We start from the raw sequence: 24721 nt of genomic DNA on the forward strand, positions 1-24721 counted from the left end.
GCACACCACCACGCCTGGCTAATTTTTGTATTATTAGTAGAGACAGGGTTTTGCCTTGTTGCCCAGGCTGGTCTCAAGTGATCCACCTGCCTTGGCCTGCCAAAGCACTGGGATTACAAGCATGAACCACCATGTCTAGCCCAAAAGCAGATTTTTTTCAACTCAAAATATTTTACTCCATTGCCATCATTTAAAAATTTTTTTTTTTTCTTTTGAGACAGAGTGTCACTCTGTCCCCCAGGCTGGAGTGCAGTGGTGCAATCTCGGCTCACTTTAACCTCCACCTCCCAGGTTCAAACGATTCTCCTGCCTCAGCCTCCCGAGTAGCTGGGACGACAGGTGCGCGCCATCATTCCCAGCTAATTTCTGTATTTTTAGTAAAGACAGGGTTTCACCGTGTTGGCTAGGATGGTCTTGATCTCTTGACCTCATGATCTGTGAGCCATGGCCTCCCAAAGTGCTGGGATTACAGGCGTCAGCCGCAATGCCCGGCCCCTTAAAAATAATTTTAAAATATCGCAAATATTAGAACCAACCCAGAAGCTCCACGTTCTGATATTTAATTAATCATTTATGCATAAACCTAATTATTATTTGGGAGTTAAGTTTAATTTAGCAGATAAATGTATTTGATTGAGACATTAAGATCTATGAGTTCTTATCATAGCTATGTCACTAACCATGAGATAACTGAGAACAAATAAGTCTGTATGAACTTCGTTTTGCTCATTTATAAAAAGGTGGAATTTGAACTACCCAAACTCTAAAATCCATAGATAATATGAACAAGTTACTATTGTAATGTGCCCAGAAAGACTTGATATGAAGTAAATTTTACTTAGCAACAGACTTCAAATTCAGTAATTAAGACTGGCTGAGATTTTGGCTGGGTGTAGTGGCTCACACTTATAATCCCAGGACTTCAGGAGGCTGAGGCAGGTGGATTGCTTGAGCTTAGGAGTTCGAGACCAGCCTGGGCAGCAAGGGGAAACCCCATCTCTACTATAAACACAAAAATGTGCCGGGAGTGGTGGCGCATGCCTGTAATCCCAGCTATTTGGGTCAAGGTGGGAGGATCGCTTGGGCCTGGGAGGTGGAGGTTGCAGTGTGCTGACATAGCGCCATGCAGCCTGGGTGACAGAGTTTAACCCTGTCTCAAAAAAAAAAAAAAAAAAAAAAAAAAAAGACTGCTTGAGATTTTGTCTGAGATAATACAGTGAAAACTGTCGTGAAACATAAAGCTCATATGATGCAATTTGATACAGAATAAAGTGATCATTTTATACTAATATGTGATGCTTCTGAGGTAGAAACACTGAGTCAATTTATAATTAAAAAAAAATTTTTTTTAATCACTTAAGTAACAGAGTAAGTTGTATTCTGGCATTTAATCAGTGTTTTCCAACAACCAATTAAGGCTTAAGTTTAGCCATTAAACAAGTGTGAATCCTAATAATCAATGAACTATTTGGGTAGTGGGTAGTAGTGGTACATAAAAATAGACGTAGCTAGACTATGGGTCAATCAACTTATCTTTCTTCATCAATACTCTTTTCCATGATGAACATCAACAGTATCAGGAGGCTTAGAAGCTAAATCTCAGCTTTATTACCTATTACTAAGTTTGTAATGTAACATTCTAAGTAACAGATTCATTTTCTGTCAAATAAGAATAGTACATACTTTCTTGCCTACTATATAGAGCAGAAAAATCAATATACACCTAAGCAATTCAGAAACTATAAATCCTACATAAAAGTTAGGGCTGTATTATTAACTCCTCATATTTTTATATAACTATATACAACTATGTATTTATTACAACATATGCTCCATTTAGGGCAAATTGGCTTATTTTCAAGAAATAAGAAGAGAAAAAAATGAAAGCACAGAGACTAGAAAAGAAATACTGTACTAATTGGCCAGGCACAGTGGCTCACGCCTGTAATCCCAGCACTTTGGGAGGCCGAGGTGGGTGGATCACCTGAGGTCAGGAGTTCGAGATCAGCCTGGCCAACAAGGCAAAATCCCATCTCTACTAAATATACAAAAATTAGCCGAGTGTGGTGGCAGGCGGCTATAGTCCCAGCTACTCAGGAGGTTGAGGCAGAAGAATCGCTTGAACCTGGGAGGTGAAGGCTGCAGTGCACCAAGATCACGCCACTGCAATCTAGACTGGGTGACAGAGTGAGACTTTGTCTCGAAACAAAACAAAAACAAATACTGTACTAATCAAAATTTAATTGATAAAACAAAAGGAATGCATGAAATAATTTTGTTTTGTATCTGCCTAAGTCATCAATCAGAACATTTCTAAAATTGATTTTCACCAAATTTTGAGCCCTCACAATTGGTATGCAATGAGGCTTGGAGCATATGCATCAATAAACATCTTTTCACAGGTTGTCTTTGGCCCATGTGCAACATTGCTTGCACCTGATATGTATCCTTTGTTACTTTTCAAGTCTCTTTTTCTGTCTTGGTCCTTAGGAAACTATTTCCTTCCACTCTTTATAGGCCTAAACCTAAAAAATATTACATACAAAAATGACTAAATTATAAAGCTAAAGAAGTAAGCCAGAATCTAAGGCTTTGGGGATAGAATTAATGATAATCTGGTACATTTTTTTCTCTGCCAGAAATAAAAGGGTTTCAATCACAAAGCGATTGAATATTGCCAGCCTACAGGCATTAAAAAAAATAAAACGTTTATGGTAATAGGAATTTTCAAACACTAGCCCAGGGAATGGATCTCACCTAGAGTGCAAGTCCTTGATGGGTGACTACTAAGTTTTTTTCTTCTGCCTAATATGACAGTAGGCAAGTAGAGGAAATAAAGTTCTTAAACAATTCCTCTGAAATAAAATAAAGAACTACTTAACGTTATCCGGGCAAAAAAATTAAATAGAACCAACATTTAGGGTTTAATCAACCATTTTCATTCAAACTATTATTAAAAATAATTCTAATTGAACAAGAAAAACATACAATGCCAGCATCCTGATATGCTCCACTTTTTATTGTTTAGGTTTTTAAAAACTTTTTTTTTTTTTTTTTGAGACAGAGTCTCATTCTGTAGCCCAGGCTGGAGTGCAATGGCACTATCTCAGCTCACTACAACCTCCGCCTCCCAGGTTGAAGTGATTCTCCTGCCTCAGCCTCCCAAGTAGCTGGGATTACACCCACTGTGTACCACCACATGCAGCTAATTTTTGTATTTTTAGTAGAGACGGGGTTTCACCATGTCGGCCAGGCTGGTCTTGAACTAATGTCCTCAGTTAATTTGTCTGCCTCAGTCTCCCAAAGGGCTGGGATTAAAGGTGAGAGCCACTGCACCCAGTCAAAAATTTGTTTTTAATTTAAATATTATTTTAAAGAATAGAGATGGGGTCTCGCTGTATTACCCAGGCTTGTCTTGAACTCCTGGGCTCAAGTAATCCTCTCACCTCAACCTCCCAATGTGCTGGAATTACAGGCGTAAGCCACTGCACCCAGCCTATTCTTTAGGTTTTAAATGATAGATGATATTAGAAGAATGGTCTAAGTGAAATTTACAGGCCAGGCACAGTGGCTTGTGCCTGTAATGCCAGCACTTTGGGAGGCTGAGGTGGGCAGATTGCCTGAGGTCAGGAGTTCATGAACAGCCTGGCCAACATGGCGAATCCCCGTCTCTACAAACAATACAAAAAAATTAGCCAGGTGTGGTGGCAGGCACCTGCAGTCCCAGTTACTTGGGAGGCTGAGGCAGAAGAATCGCTTGAACCAGGGAGGTGGAGGCTGTAGTGAGCCGAGATCGGGCCACTGCACTCCAGCGTGGGCGACAGAATGAAACCCTGTCTCTGGGGGGAGAAAAAATTACATTTTAGCATTATAGGTACAGGTAAGGTACACATTCAAAATGCTATTAAACTGATGTACGAAGTGTCACATATATTCCTTAAAAAAAAAAACAAAAAAGCAAACAAACAAAAAAAACTTTAATTTCTGAAGAAAATCCTGAGAATACTTAACTCTAACCTTGTCTTTTAGTTCAAAAAATGCAAAATGTTGAATGTAAAATTCTCTATTTTGGCATAACATACTGGCCTAATCTTCTGTTCCTCCAGAAGGAATGTTATCTCAGAAATTGCCTTAGTTCAAATTCTGGTGATTAGTAAACCAGCCAGCATCAATATTCATCAGTTTATCTATGTTAACTTTTACACTTAACACCACGCAGTTATTACAAATCGCGAATCTTGAAAGGGGGTATTAGGAAAGACAGTAAATTACAGAAACACAAAACCCTGAACCAAAAAATATTAAAACATCGTCTTTATGAAGCTCTTAAAACAATCTGTAGAGTGAATACCCAACAACTGCCTAAGGAATTGTCAACTTTTAAAACACAGACTAAATCACAATGAAATACCCCCAGCTGCCACCTTACAGTGTCAATAGGTTACTGTAACAAGTAAATCAGAAAAGATGAAATTAACTAAAAGTACACTCATTCCTTGAGCAGTGCACTAGTTTACACTATCAATCCCATCAGAGTACTGTAATTATCACACACCAAACTATAAGAGATTAATCACTTAGTATTAAGGTGTAATTGAGGACAATTTAAAATATGGCTTAAAGTCTACTATTTCAAAAATAAAAATTCAGAGGCTACCTTTCAGATATATGTATGTATGTATATTAGAGATATTATATATAATTATGTACCTGATATATTACCATATATAATAGTGAAAACTCTATAGTAAGAGAACTACAGGACATAAAAGAAAATCCCATGGTATTAATCCCGAGTTCCTTCTTTAAGCAGTCATTCTGGTATTTTGTTTGTTTGTTTGTTTTTGAGACAGAGTCTTGCTCTATACCACAGGCTAGAGTGCACTGGCGGGATCTTGGCTCACTGCAACCTCTGCTTCCTGGGTTCAAGCAATTCTCCTGCCTCAGCTGCCCCAAGTAGCTGGGATTACAGGTGCATGCCACCACATCCAGCTAATTTTTTTGTATTTTTACACAGAAGGGGTTTCGCCATGTTGACCAGGCTAGTCTTGAACTCTTGACCTCAGGTGATCCACCTGCCTCGGCCTCTCAAAGTGCTGGGATTAGAGGCGTGAGCCACCGCGCCCGGCTAAGCAGTCATTCTTACCAAAACCTTTGGATGAACAGAAAGTTCAGTGATATGGCTGCAATATTGATTCTATCTACTCTACTCCCTAGCACACCACCTAAAAGGAGTACAGTGTACAAGGCAACCCAACTAATATATCAGGGTTTTACCTACCATGTTGCCCAGGCTGGTCTTGAACTCCTAGGCTCAAGCAATCATCCTCCCACCTTGGCCTCCCAAAGTGCTGGGATTATACACATGAGCCACCATACCTAGCCCAGCTTCCTTTTCAAAATTCAATGATACATCCAAGACCTGGCTGTTTTTACATCTAAAATACAGATAAGGCCGGGCACGGTGGCTCACACCTGTAATCCGAACACTTTGGGAGGCGGAGGTGGGTGGATCACTTGAGGTCAGGAGTTCAAGACCAGCTTGGCCAACATGGTGAAACTCCCTCTCTACTAAAAATACAAAAATTAACCGGGTGTGGTGGGGACCTCTAATCCCAGCTACTGGGGAGGCTGAGGCAGGAGAATTGCTTGAACCCGGGAGGCGGAGCTTGCAGTGAGCCAAGATCACCATTGCTCTCCATCCTGCGTGACAGGGTGAGGCTCCGTCTCAAAAATAAATAAATAAAATAAAATATAGTTCACTTCTCTTTTCCATTGTTGCATAATTTTACATATATGAATATTCTGTGGTATAAACAATCCTCCTTTTGACAGACATGCATTTATTTTTCCAGTGTTTTATTTAACAAACAAAATCTGAATTATTCCTGATTGTGTCACTTTGCACACATGGTCTAATATATTTCAAGGATTAATAAATAAACACTATTTTATTCACAGTAAATGGTTCACTCATGTTTACACTATCTCCTATTTATGGCAAATGATAATGGTCCATCCAGGTAACTTGAAGTTTCCTCTTTAAAAGCCTGAGAAAAACTTGTTGTTTTTTTTAAGTTGATCTAAAGAAAAATTCTAAATAGAAAAAAAAAAAAAAAGGCAAAGGAAAATTTAAGTAAACAGTAGCATAAGTGGTATAACATCTTTTAAAGTTCTTCCTCACAAATGCCAAGGTTCTGCAGTCTAACAAAGAATTTCCACCAAGAAAATTTCCTTCAGTTTTCAACATGAAAACTGACTTATTTAATAAAATTAATAAAATTTCATTATCATATGAGTTCTCTTTTAGATTTGGGTATATCCCAAAATAATATAGACAACAGGACACAAAACTGAGTGTTGTATAAGTGTTCCATGTCTACAACTTTAGCTGGGTGACAGCTTTAAGCAAACAGTAGAGGAACAGGAAGACATGAACATTTATGGAGTCTCACCTTGTCATTCCAGGACCTTAATACAAAAGATTTAAGATGGTTTTTGATTTAATGACTTAGCTTCTATCAATTGACGGATCATAGCTTTCTGCCTGAGTCAGTCAAATAACCAAGTAGTAGGATTAGTGTTGGAAAATTTCTGCCTAGCATTGTAGACATCCGATTCATATATAAGAACAAAGGAAGCCATGTTCCCAGATCCATATATGCTATGGCACTTGTACTCTACTGAAGGAGATCCCTAGAGATAAATCTGCAGTTGCCAATATGAACACATACAATAATGCAATTAGTAAGTGACTTAAAGTCTGAGTTCCATGATTGCTTTTTAAGACAAATATCTAGAGCATGGAAACTATTTCTACCTAGGAATTATCTATCTATTAAGTCCATAATATGACAGCAACAGTGCTGACGAGTACCAAGAGTGCTGATCAGTCCCCCAAAACAGTAGGACAGGGAGAAGACATGTACAGCTCTATCTGCTGAGATGAAAGAGATGAAAATCTCTTCCATGGTAGCTTGGTCTTGTTCCAACTTCCCCTCCAACCATTCAACTACACCTGGAAGACCATCTTTCTATAACGCAAACCTGATGAGAGCAGCTGAAAACCTTTCAGTGGCTCAACATCACTTTTAAAGGTAAGTAACTCTGTGATACATTCCTCTTTATCCTCTAGCCCCTGATTTCCTCTCCAGGCTCATCTCTCACCACTACCTTCCAGTTACACTATACTCAGACACATCAAACTTTCCAAGGTTCCCAGAATACGTGATGCTTTCCTTCACTGCTAACATTGTTTTCATACCCTTGGGACACCAATCCCTTGCCCCTCTTCATTTGTACTCTATTCTTGGTTAATTCCTATATCTCCTTTAGGCCTCCAAATCTGGATTGATTTTCCTGTAGTGTCATGACTTCTACTAATATTACTAATATGTCAGATACTATGTTGTTACAACTGCCAGGCTGGCTCAGCACAGTGGCTCACGCCTGTAATCCCAGCACTTTGGGAGGCTGAGGCGGGTGGATTACGTGAGGTTAGAAGTTTGTGACTAGCCTGGTCAACATGGCGAAACCCCATCTTTACTAAAAATACAAAAATTAGCTGGGTGTGGCGACGCACACCTGTAATCCCAGCCACTCGGGAGGCTGAGGCAGGAGAACTGCTTGAGCCCAGGAGATGGAGGTTGCAGTGGGCTGAGATCATGCCACTGCACTCCAGCCTTGCCGAGAGAGTGAGACTCTATCTCAAAACAAAACCAAAAAAAACCTGCCTGGTTATTATTTCCCCCATTTAGAAAGAAGACCAATTTTCTAGTTATGTGCCCATGGACATTAAAAAAAAAAAAAAAAAAAAAAATCTGTGAAGTGAATGCATCAGTAATGATTTTGTGACCAGGCCAGATCTCACCTACCAATGTTAATCATGAATGTCTTATAATCATGAATATGTTACAAATTAGGTAAATTTAAGGTAAATGATCAACCTTTCCAGCTTTCTGTTTTTTTTCTTTTATTTGTTTTTGTTTTTAAACATGTGGATTGGGTCTCACTCTGTTGCCCAGGATGGAGTGCAGTGGTATAATCACAGCTCACTGTAACCTCAAAATCCTAGTCTCAAGCGATCCTCCCACCTCAACCTCCTGAGCAGCTAGGACTATAGGTGTAGCCCACGATGCTGACTAATTTATTTTTATTTTTTGTAGAGACAGGGTCTCCCTAGGCTGGTCTTGAACTCTCTTGTCAAGGCTGGTCTTGAACTCCCCGCCTCAAGTGATCCTCCCACCTAAACCTCCCAAAGAGCTGGCACTGGGATCCAGCTTCCTAATGATGTCTTTCTATCTCCTCTTGAAACCTATGGAATCTCCTCCAGTCTTTGAATTATCAGATCAAAATTAATTGGGTTTAGGCTCAGGTTAGACTTCAAGATAGATAGGATATTCTCGGCAGTAATAGTAAACATCTTCTTTACACCTGACCTTTTTCTTTCATGTCTCTCATCCCCAAAAGGAAGGTTAAAATTATATTACAAATACAACGTACACATCATTTCAATGAATATCATTATATGCAACCACAATCATTACCTAGAGATCTGCAGAATACACAATGAATCTATTTTCTTTATCTAAGATGATAAAAGAGTTAAACACAATTTTATTTGAAGAAAAGAAATGTGCATGTCTTGTATATGCTTGTTAAAAACAAAGACAAAAGAGAAATAAGAAAAAAGAAAGGCAATATATTAGGTATATAAATAAAAATAAGTAGTAAACTACTATTTCTCTTACTTAAAAAAAGAACTATACCAAATACATGTACTTTATTAACCCTTGGATTTCACAGTAATAGAGACAAAAATAATGTAAAATGTTTCTGAGTGTGTGATACATTATATGTATGTATGTATGTATGTGTGTGTGTGTGTGTGTGTGTGTGTGTGTGTGTATATGTATTTATTTTTTGAGACAGTTTCCCTCTGTCACCCAGGCTGGAGGGTAATGGTGTGACCTCAGCTCACTGCAACCTCCGCCTCCCAGGCTCAAGCAATTCTCGTGCCTCCGCCTCCCGAGTTCCTGGGATTACAGGTATGCGCCACCATATCCAGCTAAACTTTTGTATTCTTAGTAGAGATGGGTTTCGCCATGTTGGCCAGGCTGGCCTAGAACTCCTGGCCTCAAGTGATCAGCCCACCTCAGCCTACCAAAGTGCTGGGATTACAGCTGTGAGCCACCACACCCAGCCGCGATACATAGCATTTTTAAAGTTACAGCTCCAAACCCTCAAAAAACACTAAAATAGATCCTGAAAGTGATACATTAACGGAACATATTTTCCTGAATGATTCTATTCTCAGAGTATTCTAGGGTTTTTGTGAAATACAGTTAGGAATGAGGCAGACGGGTAGGGTGGGGAACTTTAAGTCAGTGTTAAAATTAAACTAAGGCCACTTTCTGTGGGTATACACTCTAAAGGAATAATGTATTATTTTGTGAATTCTATTAGAAAAAAATACATCTTAAGTCATGACAACTGGAAAAGAATAGATTTTACTCTCTCTGTGAAGCTGAAAATGAATTCTCTATATGGTAAACCTTGAAAAGGAAGATATAATAACATTATTAGTCTTTACTGGTTTCTTCTTATAACAGAGACTGCATAGATTAGCAGAGACCATGAGAGTTTCAACTAAAAAGTATATTCAAGTCTTAATACAAAATACAATAATGTTTATTAGTAAAAATAATCACTAAAAATATGCACTGCACAGGGTCACTGTAAAGACAAAATCATCTAATGAAATGAGTTTTAGGGACAGTCATTATATCTTCATATGCATATTTTGTTGGTACATAATTTATAAGTCTGAAGAATGTTCTCTGGCTGAAGTAAGAAGAAAAGAATTTAAATGGAATAATTTCATCCAGTTAATCAAATAGAGAAATAAAGAGCTCCAGTTAATTGAAACTCAGTTATACTCTATCTGAAATTAAATTTTCATAGTGAATTAACTGGTATATTTTTATATAGAAGATCCCTTTCTCAAAAAATTATACAGTGTGTTATGTGAACAGGAAATAGATTAAGCTAAGAAAAGCAAATAGACCAAAGCAGCACTATAGGTGTCCAAATTTCCTGCAGTAAGAATATTCTATAATTACCTTAGAATTCAATACTCTAGAACTCCATTTTTGCAGAATCTAATAGAAATTATAGCATAAGGAAATACACAGTTTAAAGAAGGATACGGCCGGGAGCGGTGGCTCACGCCTGTAATCCCAGCACTTTGGGGGGCGGAGGCGGGCGGATCACAAGGTCAGGAGATCGAGACCATCCTGGTTAACACGGAACCCCATCTCTACTAAAAATGCAAAAAACTAGCCAGGCGTGGTGGCGGGCGCCTGTAGTCCCAGCTACTTGGGAGGCTGAGGCAGGAGAATGGCGTGAACCCAGAGGGGGAGCTTGCAGTGAGCCAAGATCGCACCACTGCACTCCAGCCTGGGCTACTGAGTGAGACTCCGTCTCAAAAAATAAATAAATAAAAAAATAAAGAAGGATACTATTATTTACTGGTTTAATTTTCACTTTGTAACACTATAAATGTGTGATACTGTTTTTAATCAAGGCTAAACTTAAAACAACATTCCAAATCATTACATAATTTTTCATCTAAAAGACAAAATATACCTGGGTAAAAAACACTCAAGGTTTTATAAATTTTCGTTTTTAGTTATAAGCTAACAGAGTCATCCCAAAACACAGAAATATAAGGTACAGAAATACAGGGCAAGATTCTCCCCAAAAGACATGATGGCAGTTTCAAAGCTCAGTATATATTATATTGATTTACTGAAAACTATGTTTATTCTACAAGAATAAGCAACACAGATGGCCAGGGAAGGGAGTAAGACATTTTAGTAGACATTTTGCAAGGAGGCATTAGCTCAATGAGACATTCAGATATTCAGTTCAATTATAATACCACACTATTGTTACATTATTACACTGGCTTCCTTGGTTACCAGTGAGAAAGATTCTGGGTGGAGCCACAAGATAGGAGGGGACCAAATACAACACTATTCTCTCCTCTATAACAGAAAAAACATCACACTATCAAAGAAAATATACCTTTACATTTTCCATTACTAGTAACAGAGTTGCATGACTCTACAGCTTTTTATCTCTACCAACTGGCTCTTCTTTTCATCTTTTCCATAATTTATGATTCTCACTGCCTGGCAATGAGCCATCACCACCATATAATTCATCCATGTAATCAAAAACCATTTGTATGCCAAAAGCTATTGAAATAAACAAATAAAGTGATAATAACAACACATTAAGCCAACAAAGTCAGGATTCTTTCATAAGGTGATTATTCCCTCATAGGCAAAGACTGACAAGAACTATTCTTCCAATGACCAATTCTCTATGATCTTTTGACCTACACTATTTCTTAAGTTATAGGTTCTTAAAAAACAAGTGCGAAAAAGCAAAGTAAATACAGCACAAACACGGTAAACAACATTAACTGACTCAAAAGATAATTGACAAAGGAGTAAACTTCCATTAACAGTATAAATGCTTTAAAATTCAGAATTAGGCCATCTTTGAGGAATAAACTAACAATCACTGAACAGATTCTGCCATGAGAAAAGAAAAGGTCACTGAACAGATTTTGCCAAGGGAAAGGAAAAGGTTTCCTAGGTTATTTAAAAAAGAGTTTTTGACAGAACTCATCCTCTGAATCTACTAATGTGTAAACAAACTAAAAATAACAATTCAATTTTCCATAAAGATAAGCATTACAACTTATTTTAATTCCATCAAATACTGAATCCTTTGACTTCTAAAATAAAACAGAAGTAATCCATAAACCTAACAATTATACTTCTAAGATTGTATCTGCAGAAACTTCTGCAAGCCCCAAAAGAGGTATGTATAAGGTTATTATGAACTGAAAATAACCTAAAATCTACTAATAAATAGTTAAATAAAATATAGCATCTAAATACAACAGTGAATTCAAAGTATTGAGAACAATGTCAGTGATATATATTTACTGAAACTGAAAGATGTCTCTGACATCAACATTGTGTGAGAAACTAGCATTTATTTGTCTAACAGGTACAATGGGACAGCATTTAAGTAAAACTTGACACCTATAGCTGTAAGATCACACAGGGAGATACTGAATAAGCAATTGTGAATAAATGTTTCTAAGTGTAGAATTTGGGTGGATACTTTTTCTTTGTATGTTTATATACCACTTGTGTGTGAGGGTGTATATATTTTTTTCTCTTTATTTTCTTTTTTGAGACAGAGTCTCGCTCTGTCGCCCAGGCTGGAGTGCAGTGGCGCGATCTCAGCTCACTGCAAGCTCCGCCTCTCGGGTTCACAACATTCTCCTGCCTCAGCCTCCCGAGCAGCTGGGACTACAGGCGCCCGCCACCATGCCAGGCTAAATTTTTGTATTTTTAGTAGAGACAGGGCTTCACTGTGTTAGCCAGGATGGTCTCTATCTCCTGACCTCGTGATCCACCCGCCTTGGCCTCCCAAAGTGCTGGGATTACAGGCGTGAGCCACTGCACCCAGCTAAGGGTGTATGTGTTTTTAAAAAGCATATATCACTGAAAAACAAAAACACACATGGAGTTATTTAAAAAACATTGTTAGAGGCAAACTCAAGAGAAATAAACATAATATAGTACCTTAAACGGTTGGTATAGGTATCAACACAGGTCTTCATTTTGGCTAATAATGTACCAACAGAAGTTTGACATTCTGACTGTTCTTCTTCCTCTTCACCATTCTCTGTAGAAAGGGGCAACAACAGGGGCACCATGGCAGTACAAGAAGCAATGGCCCGGAGCAATTCCAACAGCGCCCGATAAAGTGGCACATGTCTTGCCATGTCCAAAACTATAAGGAGAAGAGGAAAATGCACAAAATGAGAAAATGTACAATATAAAAGTAGGTCCACAGCAATGTAGCTTTTACCTAGATCTTACCTAGGTCCACAGCTGACCCAGTCGGGCACAGTGGCTCATGCCTGTAATCTCAGTACCTTGCAAGGCCGAGGCAGGCAGATCACCTGAGGTCAGGAGTTTGAGATCAGCCTGACCAACATGGAGAAACCCTGTCCCTACTAAGAATACAAAAATTAGCCAGGCGTGATGGCGCGTGCCTGTAATCTCAGCTACTCGAGAGGCTGAGGCAGGAGAATCGCTTGAACCTGGGAGGCGAAGATTGCAGTGAGCCAAGATCACGCCACTGCACTCCAGCCTGGGCCACAAGAGTGAAACTCCATCTCAAAAAAATTACAGCTGACCCTTGAACAACACAGGTTTGAACTGCACTAGTCCACTTATATACAGATTTTCTGCCAGCCTGAGACAGCAAGACCAACCCCATCACTTCTTCCTCATTAGGCTGCTCAACATGAAGACTCTGAGTATGAAGACTTTTATGATAATCCACTTCCATTTAATGAACAGTAAATGTATTTTCTATGATTTTTTTCTTAATATTTTCTTTTCCTTAGCTTACAGTATATAATGCATACAACATCCAAAATGTGTTAACTGATTGTTTATGTTATCAGTAAGGCTTCCAGTCAACAGCAGGCTATTAGGAGCTAAGTTCTGGAGGAGTCGGGAATTATATTTGGGGCCGGACACTGTGTTTCACGCCCATAATCCCAGACCTTTGGGAGGCCGAGGTGGGACGATCACTTGAGCCTGGGAGTTTGAGACGGGCCTGGGAAACATGGTAAAACCCCCATCTCTACAAAACGATAACAAAAAATTAGCCAAGCATGGTGGCGCACACCTGTAGTCCCTGCGACTGGGGAGGACAAGATCATGCCACTGCACTCCAGCCTGGGTGATAGAGCAAGACCTTGCCTCAAAAAAAAAAAAAAGAGTTACACTTGGATTCTCAAATATGTGGGGGGTTGGCATTATTCAAGGGTCAACTTAATAGGTTAGCTGCTAAATGGAAGAATGCAGCAGATATTTATGAAGCACCAATATACAAACTATAATAATAGGCACTTTTGGAAAACAAAAAAGTAAAGTATCAAGTTTAGGGGAGAACAAGAAATGTAACTAAATATCTAGTTATATTACATATAGAAATGATTAAATACCCCAGATAATATATTATGGCTGGAAATATGTTTATCAGTATGAGGTGGAAACTTTTTTTTTTTTAAACTAAATTGAAATGATGAAGTTATTTTATCTTTTGTAAAAATGAATGACAGAATTGCAATTTATCCAAAGTCTATTTCAATAAATCAACTTTCTTTTTAGTAAAAAAGAAAATGTTGCCTATGTTAGCTTTAAATTACTGGTTATAAATCAAATTAATTCTGTATTAAAATCACTTGCATCTAAGAGTGAATTCCTTACTCTAATAACATACATTGCTTCTAAGGCTTTTATAAGTTTTGTTGGTTTTTGTGTTGTATACCAACTGGAATTTACTTTGGTGAATAATGTGAGATAAGGATCTAACATCTCTCTTCCAATGACAGTTACTTAACAGCATTCCATAAACATTTACTGGCAGGGCGTGGTGGCTCATACCTGTAATTTCACCACTTTGAGAGGCTGAGGCTGATGGATCACCTGAGGTCAGGAGTTCAAAACCAGCCTGGCCAACATGGTGAAACTCCGTCTCTACTAAATAAGAAAATTTGGGCATGGTGGTACAGGTCTGTCATCCCAGCTACTCAGGAGACTGAGGCAGGAGAATCGCTTGAACTCAAGAGGCGGAGGCTGCAGTGAGCTGAGATTGCACCACTGCACTCCAGCCTGGGTGACAGAGCGAGACAGTCTCAAACAAACAAAAAACATTTAATGAAAATCTGTTGCTGGACAGGCTGAAATAAGCAGTAAAGAAAACAAAAATCTCTACCATCAAGTATCTAATGTTCTAGGCGAAGGACATATGAGTTACATTCTTTTCAGGAGCTAGTAAGTATTCTGAATGCTATATAGAAAACTAAAACAGGGGAGGAGAATTGTGGGAGTCCAACTAGAGGTAGGAATTGCCTCAGTGCCCACAGAGCTATATGGGGATTAAGCTGTAACAGGATGAGGCATCACCTAGCATCCTGTACTTTCTATGGTAACTGATGTGAAAGAGATCTCTACAACTGATGTAAAATAGAGACAATCAGAGCTTAATAACAGTGAGGCTATTTGGAGTGACATTCAAAGTGATGGAAGAGAAGGTCATTTTACACCTTCCAGTGATGATGCAGAGGACAGGGTAGTATGACTGTTTCCACACATTCTTTCCTTGTTTCCACACATTCTTTCCTTGTTTCCACACACACTTGAGTATGAAAGCCCATTTTCCAAACCATGAACAATGTCACAACATCCTACTTACTATAATTTTATAGTATTATAAGACAGTATGTTATTCAGGAAAATCCAAAAGTTACTAATTGATAAGCATAAAACACAATGCCAGTACTTGTGAGGATGTGGAAAAGCTAGACTCATGTACAAGTAAAAGTGCAAATAGGTATAGCCAATTTGCATTATCTATTAAAATTTTAAAGGCCTATATTCTATGACTCAATAATAGCACTTGTTACTGTCTACTCTATAAAGAAATGTTCAATACAATACTGTTTTCAATAGTGAAAGCTGGAAATGGTCTAACAATAATACCATAATCAATAACATTCACAGTAATACAATAATACTGGGAGACTTCAACACCCAACTCACAGCACTAGAAAGATAATTGAGACAGAAAATTAACAAAGAAAACATTGGACTTAAATTGGACTTTGGACTAAATGGACTTAACAGACGTAGGACAGTCTACTCAACAATGACAGTATATACATTCTTTTCAACAACACATGAAACATTCTCCTAGACAGACCACATGTTAGTCCATAAAAGGAATCTTAACAAATTTTTTAAAAACTGGTATCATATCAGGTATCTTCTCAGACCACAGTGGAATAAACCTGGAAAATAATACCAATAGGAACATTGGAAACAGTACAAATACATGGAAATTAAACAGCATGATCCTGAATGATCACTGGGTCAACAAAGAAAGACAAACTTTAAAAATTTTTTGAAATGACTGAAAATGAAATGCAACATCAGAAAAACTGTGGGATACAGCAAATGCAGTGCAGAGAGAGAGGTTTATAGCCTGCATCAGAAAAGTAGAAAGGTAACAAATGAACAACTTTACATGTACCTCAAGGAACTAGAAAAGAAAGAACAAACCACGCCCAAACTTAGAAGAAATAACACAGAACTAAATGAAATACAGCTGCCCCCCAACAAAAATATACAAAGCATCAGCAAACTGAAAAGTTGGTTTTTGAAAAGATAAACAAAACCGATAAACTATTAGCTAGACTAACCAAAAGAGAGAAGATCCAAATAAACAGAATCAGAAATGAAAAAAGAATACAACTGATACTACAGAAATACAAAAGATCAGGGACTATTATGATCAACGATACACTCACAACCTAGAGGAAATGAGTAAATTCCTGGAAACATACAGCCTCCTGAGATTGAACAAGAAACAAACTGAACAAGTAGTGAGATTCAATCACAATAAAACAGCTCCCCCCCCCAAAAAAAAAAAAAAGCCCAGGACCACATGAATTCACAGCCAAATTCTACCAAATATAAAAAGAACATACTAATACAACTCCTCCTGAAACTATTTAAAAAAATTGAGGAGGAGGTTATTCTCCCTAACTCATTTTACGAGGCCAGTATTATGCTGATACCAAAACCAGGCAAAGATATAATAAAAGAAGAAAACTATAGACCAATATCCCTAATAAAGTCAGACACAAAAATCCAAAACAACAAACAAGTAAATCAAATCCAACAACACATCAAAAAGATAACACAATAACTGGGCATGGTGGTTCATGCCTATAATCCCAACATTTTGGGAGGCTGAGGCAGGAGGATCACTTGAGACCAAGAGATCAAGACAAGCGAGGTCAACAGAGCAAGAACCTGTCTCTACAAAAAAAATTTTTTAAATACTAGCCAGATGTGATGGCAAAAAGCCTGTATTCCCAGCTACTTGGGAGGCTAAGGTGGGGGACTGCTTGACACCAGGAGTTTGAGGCTAAAGTGGGCTATGATGACAACACTGCACTCCAGCCTGGGCAACAGAGCAAGACCCCATCCCTTAAAAATTAACAGGCCAAGCGTGATGGCTCACGCCTGTAACTCCAGCATTTTGGGAGGCCGAAGTGGATGGAAAACCTGAGGTCAGGAGTCCAAGACCAGCCTGGCCAACACAGTGAAACCCATCTCTACTAAAAATACAAAAATTAGCTGGGTGTTGTGGCACAAGTCTAGTCCCAGCTACTTGGGGAGGCTGAGGCAGGAGAATCACCTGAACCCAGGAAGTGGAGGTTGCAGTGAGCCAGGATCACACCACTGCACTCCAGCCTGGGTGACAGAGCGAGACTCCATCTCAAAACAAACAAATAAATGGCCAGGCACTGTAGCTCACACCTGTAATTCCAGCACTTTGGGAGGCCAAGGTGAGTGAATTGCTTGACGCAAGGAGTTCGAGACCAGCCTGACCAACATGGTGAAGCCCTGTGTCTACCCAAAATAAAAAAAATTAGCCAGTCTCATAAGCTGATCTCAAAATAAATTAAAGGCCACATACGAAAAACCCACAGCTAGCACCACACTTAATGGGAAAAAGCTGAAAGCATTCCCTCTAAGAACTGGAACAAGGCAAGGGTTCTCACTTTCACCACTCTTATTCAACATTGTCCTGGACATCCTTGCCAAAGCAATCAGGCAAGGGGGAAAAAAAAAAAAGGCATTCAAACTCAAAAAACAGGAAGTCAACATTTTTCCTGTTTGCTGATATGATCTAGAAAACCCTAAAGACTCCATCAGAAACTCTTGGATTTGATACAGGAATTCAGTGACAATTCAAGATATAAGATTAATATATGAAAACCAGTAATGTTTCTAAACACCAATAATCATCTAGCCAAGGATTAAATCAAGAAAGCAATCTCATCTACAATAGTTACAGGAAAAAAAAAAAAAAAAAAGACCAGGTGTAGTGGCTCACGCCTGAAATCACAGCACTTTGGGAGGTCCAGGCTTGAAGATTGCTCGGGTCCAAGGGTTTAAGACCAGCCTGAACAACATAGTGAGACCTTATCTCTATAAAAATCAAAAAGGAAATTAGTCAGGTGTGGTGGTTCATTCCTGTAGTCCCAGCTACTTGGGAAGCTGAGGCAGGAGAATCGCTTGAGCCTACCAGGTTGAGGCTGCAGTGAGCTCTGATAGTACTACTGTACTCTAGCCTGGGGGACAGAGCAAGACTCTGTCAAACACAATTAAAAATAAGATAAAATAATAAAACATAAAACAAAATACCTAGGAATATATTTAACCAAGGAAGTAAAAGGTCTCTATGAGAATAACTACAGGCCAAGCGTGGTGGCTCACGCCTATAATCTCAGCAGTTTGGGAGGCTGAGGTGAGATCACTAGAGGTCAGGAGTTCGAGACCAGCCCGGCCAACACAGTGAAACCCTCTCTCTACTAAAATATAAAAATTACCTGGGCCTGGTGGCAGGTGTCTGTAATCCCAACTACTCGGGAGGCTGAGACAAGAATCACCGGAACCTGGGAGGCAGAGGTTGCAGTGAGCCCAGATCGCACCGCTGCACTTGCACTCCAGCCTGGGCAACGGAGGGAGACTCCACCTCAAAAAAAAAAAAAAAAAAAGACCCGGGAGACTCCAAAAGGTGGAGTTTGAAAAATATCTACTGGGTACAATGTTTACTGTTCCAGTGATGGGTATACTAAAACCCCAGACTTCACACTATGTATAAGAAATGTGTACTTTTTTTTTTTTTTTTGAGACTGAGTTTTGCTCCTGTCGCCCAGACTGGAGTGCTATGGCGTAATCTTGGCTCACTGCAACCTCCGCTTCCAGGGTTCAAGCAGTTCCCCAGCTTCAGCCTCCCAAGTGGCTGGGATTACAGGTGGATGCCACCATGCCTGACTAATTTTTGTATTTTTGGTCAAGGTGACGTTTCACCATGTTGGCTTGGCTGGTCTCGAACCACTGATCTCAAGTGATCTGCCCGCCTCGAACTCTCAAAGTGCTGAGATTACAGGCATCAGTCACTGCGCCCAGCCAAAAAAGGTGAACTTCTAAAAAATAACTTTACATTAATATCTATTTTTTTTTTTTTTTTTTTTTTTTTTTTTTTTGCACCAAGGTCTCACTCTGTTGCCCAGGCTGGAGTGCAGTGGTGTAACCACTGCACTTTGTAGCCTTGACCTCCTGGGCTCCAGGATCCTCCTGCCTCACATGCCAGAGTAGCTAGGATTACAGGCACATGCCACCATGTCCAGTTAATTTTTTCTATTTTTTCGTGGAGTTGGGGTTTCACCATGTTGCCCAGGCTGGTCTCGAACTCCTAAGCTCAGGCAATCTACCTACCTTGGCCTACTAACGTGTTAGGATTACAGTGATTAATATTTCAAACAGATTATCCTGAAAAAAAGATAAAACTTTCATTACAAGGCTGTAGTTTCTTTTGACCATTTCTCTCCTTCCTCACTCTTGTTTTTTTTTTTGAGATGAACTTCCTGAACTATTCAGCATGGCAGTTACTGGCCATATGTTATTTAAATTTTAACTAAAATGTAAGAAAACTAAGAATTCAGGTCTTCAGTTGCACTAATCACATTTCAAGTGTCCAACAGCCACACAAGTCCTTAATGAATGGCATCGATACAGAGTGTTTTCATCACAACAAAAAGTTCTTTTGGATAGTATCATCTTCAAGAGACAAATTCCTGACATTCTGTTTTATAAATACAAGCCAGGAAAGGTATGTGCATATGGGGATTCCCTCCAAAAATTTTTTTCTTAAAAAAAGCATAAGAAGTGTGAAGGCCAAACGCAGTGGCTCACGCCTGTAATCCCAGCAGTTTGGGAGGCCAAGGCAGGTGGATCACCTGAGGTCAGGAGTTCAAGACCAGCCTAGCCAACATGGCAAAACCCCGTCTCTTCTAAAAATACAAAAATAGCCAGGTGTGATGGCGTGCGCCTGTAATCCCAGTTAATTAGGAGGTTGAGGCAGGAGAATCACTTGAACCCTGGAGGTGGAAGCTGCAGTGAGCCAAAATTATGCCACTGCACTCCAGCCTGGGTAACAGAGACTCTGTCTCAAAACAAACAAACAAAAAGAAGTGGGAAAAGAGTAATTTCTTCATTCTCAGAAAACTGATTATCTAATTGGAAAATAAGACAAATCCACAGAAATACTATTAGAATACTAAAGTCTGTGGATGCAAAATTCACATAAATGAATACTGTTAATTTTATATAACAGTCAACTGCAAAATAGAGAAACTGCACAATACGAAATACAACAAAAACACACAAAAAAACTTATGGTGAAAATATGCTGCAGGGCAGAGATGATAGTCTCAATAAACAGGTATCATATTTACGATGGGCATATTCAAGAGAATAAAAATGTCAATTAAAAAAATATGTGAGCTGGATGCAGTGGCTCATGCCTATAATTCCAGGATTTGGAAGGCAGAAGGATCGCCAGAGCCCAGGAGTTTAAGACCAGCCTAGGCAATATAGAAAGATCCAATCTCTACACAAAATTTTAAAAATTAGCCAGGTGTGGTAGTGCCCTCCAGTAGTCTCAGCTACTCATGAGGCTAAAATGGCAGGATCACTTGAGCCCAGGATGTCAAGGCTGCAGTGAGCCATGATTACACCACTGTACTCCAGCCTGGGAAAGATCCTGTCTGTATAAAATTAAAAAAATTATCCGGGCATGGTAAGCTGCAGTTAGCCATGATTACACCACTACATCCTAGCCTGCACGACAGAGTGAGACCTTATCTTAAAAAAGAACCTATTTCTGTTTATTAATATGCAATTTTAAAAATTACTAAATGCCCATTATGTAGTCATAAAAAATGAGAATATGCTTCATGCTGTAAGCAGCAAATTCGAAAGTACGATAATGTCATTTTGGGGTGGGGATGGGACAGCAAGGTATAAAAACGGGTTATATGGTAAACATAACATATAAATGTTAATAAAAATAAATGATTATTTGCATAAACATAACATACAACAAAACACAAACAACAACAAAAACATAAAAAGAGGGAGACTACATGATATGGTTTGGCTGTGTCTCCACCCAAATCTCATCATGCATTGTAGTTCTCATAATCCCCGTGTGTTGTGGGAGGGACCCGGTGGGAGGTAACTGAATCATGGGGGTGGTTACCTCCATGTTATTCTCATGATAGTGAGTTCTCACAAGATGTGATGGGTTTATAAGGGGCTCCCACTGCTTTGCTCTGCACTTTTCCTTGCTGCTGCCATGTAAAGAAGGACATGTTTGCTTCCCCTTCTGCCATGATTATAAGTCTCCTGAGGCCTCCTCAGCCCTGGAGAACCATAAGTCAATTAAACCTCTTTCCTTTATAATTCACCCAGTCTCAGGCAGTTCTTTATAGCAGTGTGACAATGAACTAATATATATTTATATTTACTTGTTATATATAGATTTCCTATAAAGAAATATAAGAAATTAGTAGCACTGGTTAGTACTATCTGTAACTATTAGTACTATTAGTTAGATTAGTACTATAGGGATAACTATAGTTTATCCCTAGTGAGCTGTTATCGGCAGGCTATAGGAGAGAGGCAGGAAAACAGCTACCACCTTAAAGCTTTTGAATTTTGAAATGTGGAGAACAGAATACTTAAGAAAAACTTGATGTAATTAATAAAATGTGTTTTACAGAGGAGAAGTACATGATATTGTATATTTAGGTATGTGTTGAGTTTTATAAAAACTAGATACTCCATAGTGTCTAACTTCCTCTTTCTACCCAATATGAAGATAGATGGTTTCTAAACTTGATGGATGCAAAATATTCCACTGTAAGGTTCTAAAACATTTAATTAGTAAGTAAGTTTGAATATTTTATTTGGTTTATGAGAACTCAGTTTTTCTTGCTAGCATGAAAGAGGGAGGATCACTGCAGATCTGCTCCCTAGTGAAACTGGTACATACTCTTTAAAAGAACACAACTATCTAAAATCTCTGGAAATGGTCCTAAAAGCATGCAGCAAATGAAGAAACACTTAGTAAGAAACTCAGTAAGAGAAGCAAGAGTCTGTGGTATGTGAATCAAGATGCTGCTCCTTTCCTCCCCAGCCTCAGCTCAATGAGAAAGAAAAACCACTCCAGCTGGCTACAGCCAAGAACACAGGCGTCCCTCTCCCAAGAGTCCAAGTTGGAAAGCTATGCCTTAGTACACAGCTGAAAGCCTGTCTTCCTAGCGGGGTGAGGGGCAGGATGTCAGCATTTCTAATCCACCACAGCAACCTGCTGCTGCTAAGTTAGAGGCACGCATGGCTGAGAAGTTGACATTTAATCCCCTCTTCTAGCCAGCCCCCACTCTTGGGACAGAGAATTTGTAATATTTCTCTAGAAAGGATACGTGAATAGCCAATGAACACATGAAAATATGCTTAACATAATTAGTCATCAGACAAATGCAAATTAAAACCACAATGAGAGACCATCTCATACCCAGTAAGATTATTGTAATTTTAAAAGTCAGGTAATCCATGTTAATCAACAATTCCACTCCTAGGTATATTACCAAAGGAATTCAAAGCAAAAATACCAAGAGATATTTGTATGCTAATGCTCACTGCAACTGCCAAAATGCAAAAACAAATAGACATCAACTGATGGATAAGCAAAATGTGGTACACAGCCATAAAATGGAATACCGTTCAGCCCTAAGAAGTTATCACCTACTGATACATTCAACACCAATAAACCCTGAAAACATTCCGCTGCATGGAAAAAGCCAGTTTAAAAAGACCACATATTATATGATCTAATTTACATAAAATATTCAGAAAAGGCAACTCTATATAAGGATAGAAAGCAGATTGTCAGCTGCTTAGGGCTAGAGAAGATGAGGAGATGGGGGATAATAACTAAAGGGTACAGGGTTCTTTTTTTTTTGAGACAGAGTTTCACTCTTGTTGCCCAGGCTGGAGTGCAATGGCATGGTCTCGGCTCACTACAACCTCTGCCTCCCGGGTTCAAGCGATTCTCCTGTCTTAGCCTCCCAAGTAGCTGAGATTACAGGTGCCCGCTACCACGCTTGGCTCATTTTTGTATTTTTAGTAGAGACGAGGTTCACCATGTTGTCCAGGTTGGTCTCGAACCCCTGATCTCAGGTGATCGACCCACCTGGGCCTCCCAAAGTGCTGGGATTACAGGCATGAGCAACCGTGCCCAGCCAAGGGTACAGTGTTTTTAATGAGATGATTTAAAAAATTTATAAAACTCACTTTGGTAACAGTTGTACACATTTGTGAATATAATAAAAATCAATGAATTGTATACTTCAAATGGGTGAACTGGAGGGTACTGAATTATCAACCATTAAAGCTGTCACTAAAATCTTTTTCTCTTAAGTACTTATTCATATATATTTGTTCCTTTTTATACTGAGATATTTATTTTCTTCAATTACTTTATAACACTAATACAAGGAAAAGCACCCAATAAATGTTGCATATATTTTATAAATATATTTTATTTTTCAAATATATGAAAATAAAAGACTAGAATGTACAATCATGTAGCCTCTTTTCAACTTGAGACTGGCACAATAATGAAGCCTTCAAAAAACCTTCCCTATTCCACAGTTTTCTCCTGTCCCCCCTCCTCCCATTTTAGCTCCATTTGCTGGAATGGAATCCACAGAAGTTTTGAATGATTTCCCTGTCTACACTGAAATATTTGAAAGATCAGAATTTATACTGATATAAATATAGCCAGGTACCCAAAGATTACCACTTGCACTCCTTTATGAACTCATTTAGCAAAGTAGTGCACATAGTATTTCACTGTTCTCAACCCACTTCATGTAACACTCAAAGAGAAATAAAACAGAGGACGCATTGTTCCAACCAAAACCCCAGCAAGTTATTTTGTGGCTACCAATCAAATGATTAAGTTTATATGGAAAGGCAAAATACGTAGAATAGCCAGCACAACACTGAAGAACAAAGTCAGAGGACTGACACTATATGACTTGACTACCTGACTATAATGCTACGACAGTTAAGACAATGTGGTACTGGCAAAAGAATAAGCAAATAGATCAGTGAAACAAAAATGGAAATAAAAATCTGTATGTGAATGTTCGTAGCAGCTTTATTCATAAATACCAAAACCTGGAAGCAACCAAGATGTTCTTCAAAAAGTGAATGGATAAACATACTTACATATTCATACAATGGAATATTTTTCAGCAATAAAAATGAAGTAGCCACCAGGCCATGAAAACACATGGATGAAACTTAAATGTATATTATTAAATGAAAGAAGCCAATCTAAAAGGCTAGATCTTATGATTACAACTATATGACATGCTGGAAAACACACAACTATGGAGACAGTACAAAGAACAGTGGTTACCAGAGGTCTGGGGATTAGGAAGGGATGCAGGATTAACAGAATTTCTTAGGGCAGTAAACTCTTCTGTGTGATCCCGTCATGGTGCAATACATAAAACTGCGCATTTGTCAAAACCCACACACTGTAGAACATAAAGAGCAAACTCGAATTTCAACTATAAATTTATTTAAAAATAACATAGCACTATTAGTTCATCAATTAT

The 24721-nt window shown here is 38.7% G+C and overlaps 2 protein-coding genes across 11 annotated transcripts in view; one reads left to right on the forward strand and one right to left on the reverse strand.

Moving 5' to 3' along the window:
• Positions 1-24721, forward strand: part of DPY30 (dpy-30 histone methyltransferase complex regulatory subunit) — a 937477-nt gene that overhangs the window by 369408 nt on the left and 543348 nt on the right. The window lies entirely within an intron of this gene.
• Positions 1-24721, reverse strand: part of BIRC6 (baculoviral IAP repeat containing 6) — a 256236-nt gene that overhangs the window by 32057 nt on the left and 199458 nt on the right. For all 10 annotated transcript variants that reach the window (XR_007718761.1, XM_050754116.1, XM_050754118.1 and 7 more), the window contains one exon: positions 12672-12882. Coding sequence is in view for 9 of the 10 variants with exons in the window: in XM_050754116.1 (XP_050610073.1) it covers positions 12672-12882 (211 nt within the window). In the remaining variant the exon portion in view is untranslated. The remainder of the gene's footprint in view (positions 1-12671; positions 12883-24721) is intronic.

The sequence above is a fragment of the Macaca thibetana genome, chromosome 13 (assembly GCF_024542745.1).
Source record: "Macaca thibetana thibetana isolate TM-01 chromosome 13, ASM2454274v1, whole genome shotgun sequence".
Taxonomy (NCBI): domain Eukaryota; kingdom Metazoa; phylum Chordata; class Mammalia; order Primates; family Cercopithecidae; genus Macaca; species Macaca thibetana.